The 4,158-nt window shown below is 36.1% G+C and overlaps 1 protein-coding gene across 1 annotated transcript; it reads right to left on the reverse strand.

Annotated features, from left to right (window-relative positions):
• Positions 1-272: 272 nt before the first annotated feature.
• LOC131876257 (probable disease resistance protein At4g14610) lies at positions 273-1,001 on the reverse strand. Its single transcript, XM_059221158.1, has 2 exons — positions 568-1,001; positions 273-438 (listed from the first exon to the last, which is right to left on the reverse strand). Exons 1-2 carry the CDS (start codon positions 999-1,001, stop codon positions 273-275), a joined length of 600 nt encoding a protein of 199 aa, XP_059077141.1.
• Positions 1,002-4,158: the final 3,157 nt, after the last annotated feature.

Genomic DNA, 4,158 nt, shown 5'->3' on the forward strand with positions numbered 1-4,158 from the left:
CCCCTGTGTTTTACCTTCAATTCTTTAGGAACCCTAGTCAAATTGTTGTCTTCTAATGAAATTCTGATATGTCCTACACAATCAACCACAGGAAACTATTGTAAGCCTTTCCTTTCTTGGAAGAAGCATTTTTCTCCCTTCTTAGCAATTTGTTGTGCTAAGTCATGCAAAATATCAAGTACCCTGAAGAAGATTACCTTTCCATCATAATCCTTTTAGATTGGTTCAATAAGGCATCGATCTGCTAACAGAATGATTTATGTGTCTCCGATTTAAAGAGGATCCCTCTCGGCCACCAACCCTTCTCTAATCCAGTAGTCAATGACATCATTAGAATAAACATGACCTTTTGAGAAACCAGCAAGGCAGAGGAAGCACAACTGCAAGGAAATTCCATAGCCAACCACGCCGGCCAAAGCATCATAGCTTAGCATCAACCTACAATAAAATGAGCATGTAACATCATTCTACAACTTCTTGAGTGTCAATTCCCATTCATTTGACAAGCTAACACTTACCATTGCCTTCCTAATTACTTTAAGGTCTAACGGAAGGCCCCCAAACTACTTGCCAACAATTGTCGCTCTTTCTTGGTCAATGCTCATGTGAAAAATTTCATCATTGTGTGGAAAAGCATAGAAAGAAAACAATCTCCAACTATTATCCTCAGTCAAATCTTGCATTTTGATGAGCGATGAAGGTTGAACACCCAATTGTGAGAGCACATTGCTAGTTATGGAAGTGGCAATGATGATGTTATACTTGTGGTGTGGAGAGTGAGGCACACATAGCTCCTCTAATAGCAAGGCTGCACTTGTTTCCCAAATATCATCTAAAAATAGAGCAAATTTGTGCTTTCTCATGGATTCATTCAATGAAGTTTTCACATGGCCTTCCTCTCTACTGTCCAATCTTTCATTTACTTGAGTAGTTATTTGTTTCATAAGATCATCTCGAATAGTATTGAAAGATGGATTCTGTGAAACAGTAAGCCAAAGCATCAAATCATTGCGAAAGAGACTCTGTACCTGGTCACTACTGAAGACTTGTTTGAGTAGTAGAGTCTTACTGACCCCACCCTTCACAACTAGGTCGAAACGAGACACTTTTTTGCGCTGCTATGAATTGATTAGCTCTAGAAGTCTGTTTGATTCAGAATCTTGTCCCATAATGACTGCCTCCTCAATATACTTCTTGTTGGAAATGGCTAAATAAATGGATGGAAAGAGATGTTCAGATGTGTCAGCTAGTGCTAAAGTACGCAAATTAAGATATGTTGGAATGTGAAGTCCAAATTGGACTCTTAGCTAATAGTCGTTGAGTCATCATGGCTAGGCTACTAGCAGTGGCTGCATCATCATGGAGTACCCACTAGTAATAGAAAGCTTTGATAATTAAATTTCTATAAATAGTAATTTTGACATGTGTTATACATGTAGTTGTGTGAGTCAAACTTATTATATCTAGTAAGTTGTATTCAAGTAGGACTCTACAGCTCAGTTGTTTTAGGCTACTCAAAGTCATGTTTTGATAATCATTTTTGAGATTGTTGTAACTCTGTAACTCCTCAGAATCAATTCGAAACACAAAAATTGCTCGTGGTTTTTTTACTGGTATATTTTTACCGAGTTTTTCCATGTAAATCTGTGTATTATGGGCTATTGTCCTTCTTTGCAAATTTTTTATACTTGTTATTTTTCTCACATTTGGTATCAGAGCATAGGTTATTTGTGTAGAAATTGTTTATTTTTAGAAGTGAGCAATGGCAGGAAATAGTGTTACCAAATTTTGTTGGCATTTTGAGTTTGTTGGTATTTTGCATAGAGATTGCATTAATGATATGTTATCATTGATGTCAATTGAACCGATAATGGTATTCATGTTATTGCTGATATTGTTGTTTTTGATATTGGCTAGTAACCGGTAAGAAGAGCTTTGTGGAAGATGTTGTAAACTGGTATGTAAAGTTTGTGAGTTGAACCGGTGAATGGGTGTAAAGGGCTAAACCTTTCTATGTAATGTAACTGGTAAACCCTAACCAGTCAAGTTTGATGGTTTATTATATAATAAGTGGTAATGATGGAGACACGTGTGATCATTGAATAAGGATATGTTAAAATTGTTTTGGCACAATTGTTTTTTGTCTAAGGAAGGAGCAAAGTGGATTGCATCTAATGGACAATGAGTGATGAGTTACAAAGTCCGATGAAGCGGTGATCATGGAGTGGTTGGAATTTTCTTGAAGAATATGAAGAGATTATTATGATTTCTAATGGTCAAGATTGTACCAACTTGTTTCTAATCTCGATGATGAGAATTAGGTTTTTGTTGTGTTACCAACCTATTTGATTTCTATTTAAGGTCGATGAAGTTGTTTGTAAAGGTTGTTGGCAAGATTGATAGAAACCTGTTGAGTGTGTAGTTGCCTAACCAGTGAATGGGTCTGCACTTTGAGTGAAGGCAGATTGAATCTTAGAAGGATCTAATCAAGCAAATGTAGTGCTACTCATACAGATCAAGAAAACCTGTTGTTTTCTAACAATTATAGCAGAAGTGAAATCCCTTAACCGAGTAAGCTCTAACAAGATTGGTTACTCATCATCCAGCGAGCTTACTCCTAATAGGGTATTATTCTTTTCATCAACGCATATTTGTAAATCCCTTAACCGGGTGATTCCTAACAAGAATTAGTTCTTAAAAGGACTTATTGTAAAGCTTTAACAGGCTTGGCTCCTAATAGGGCAAACTTCAGAAGAGTTCAGATAGATATCCTTGTAAGTCTCATCTCACCGTGGTTTTTACCTATCTAGGTTTTCCACGTATAAAATTTTGTGTCAAGTGGTGAATGTTTTTGTGGTTGTGATCTTATTTGTTGATTTGGTTAACTTCTAATAAGGCATGTTAAGTAGAAGCATTGAGAGTTAAATATATTGAGTTATGATTAAGCATTGTTGATGTTTACAAGATTGAAGTTGTTTACTGTTAAAGTTGTCATAATAGTTAAAACCGGTTGATGTCAAGTATTCTTATGAATATTGATCTTGACTGAGATATGTTTACTTTGTTTGACTGAGTTTGAGTTTGGGAACTTTGTATCAGTTTTTCAATATACTGATTCACCCCCCCTCTTAGTATTCTACCAGATACTTACTCTTTCATCATACCATCAATTGGTATCAGAGCATCTCATGTCCTCTTAATCTAAAAGCCTAACAGCTTGAGGAAAAGATCTTGTAGATCATGATGAAGAAAGAAGGTTCGAAGTTTAACAAAGATAATTACAGAATATGGAGTGATAGAATTAAGATTTACATTAAGAGTCTTGGTAGTTAGTATTGGGATCATATAGAAAATAAGTATACTACAGCTACTGGACACCTAACTGATGATCAGAAGAAAGAACAACAAGAAAATCACCAAGCATTAGAAGCTATTATCACTTCACTGTCTGATGCTGAATATGTAGATGAAGTATGGAAGAAATTAGAAGAGATTTATAGCAGTGATGAACATGTTAGGATTTCCAAAGAGGAGAGTTTAACAAGAAAGTTTGACGATATGAGAATGTCTGAAGGTGAGAATATCTAGCAGTACGATCAAAGGATTAAAGAGATAGTTGGTGAGATAAAGAGTGTAGGAGGGAAAATGGAAGATGCCACAGTAGTCAATAAGGTACTGAGAACCCTGCTACCGGTCTATGCTATCTGAGTTGTAGCTATTTAGGAGCTGAAATCCATTGACAAGACAAAGGTAACTCTTGACTCTATAATTGGCAAACTTATTGCTTTTGAACTAAATGGCTATGGTGGTAGTGTACACAAATCAGAATATGCATTTAGAGCTTCTATCTCTAACCCATCTGTGAGAAGAAGTAGAGATACCGACCAAAACTATGAATCTAGATCCAATAGAGATGTTGAAGATGAAGACAACTTAGTGGAACTTGAAGCATTGTTGGCAAAATGGCTGCCTAGAGGCACTGGTAAATATAGAGGTAAGCTACCTTGAAAATGTTTTGCATGCAACAAGATTGGTCATATAGAAGAAAATTGCCCTAATGGTGAAAATGAATACAAGGGTAAAGGCCAGAGAGATTTTCTTGTAGCTATTGACAGTGGTATTACTGATGAAGAATCTGATGATGATGCTAGTGAAGAT

This window comes from Cryptomeria japonica, chromosome 5, assembly GCF_030272615.1.
Source record: "Cryptomeria japonica chromosome 5, Sugi_1.0, whole genome shotgun sequence".
Classification (NCBI taxonomy): domain Eukaryota; kingdom Viridiplantae; phylum Streptophyta; class Pinopsida; order Cupressales; family Cupressaceae; genus Cryptomeria; species Cryptomeria japonica.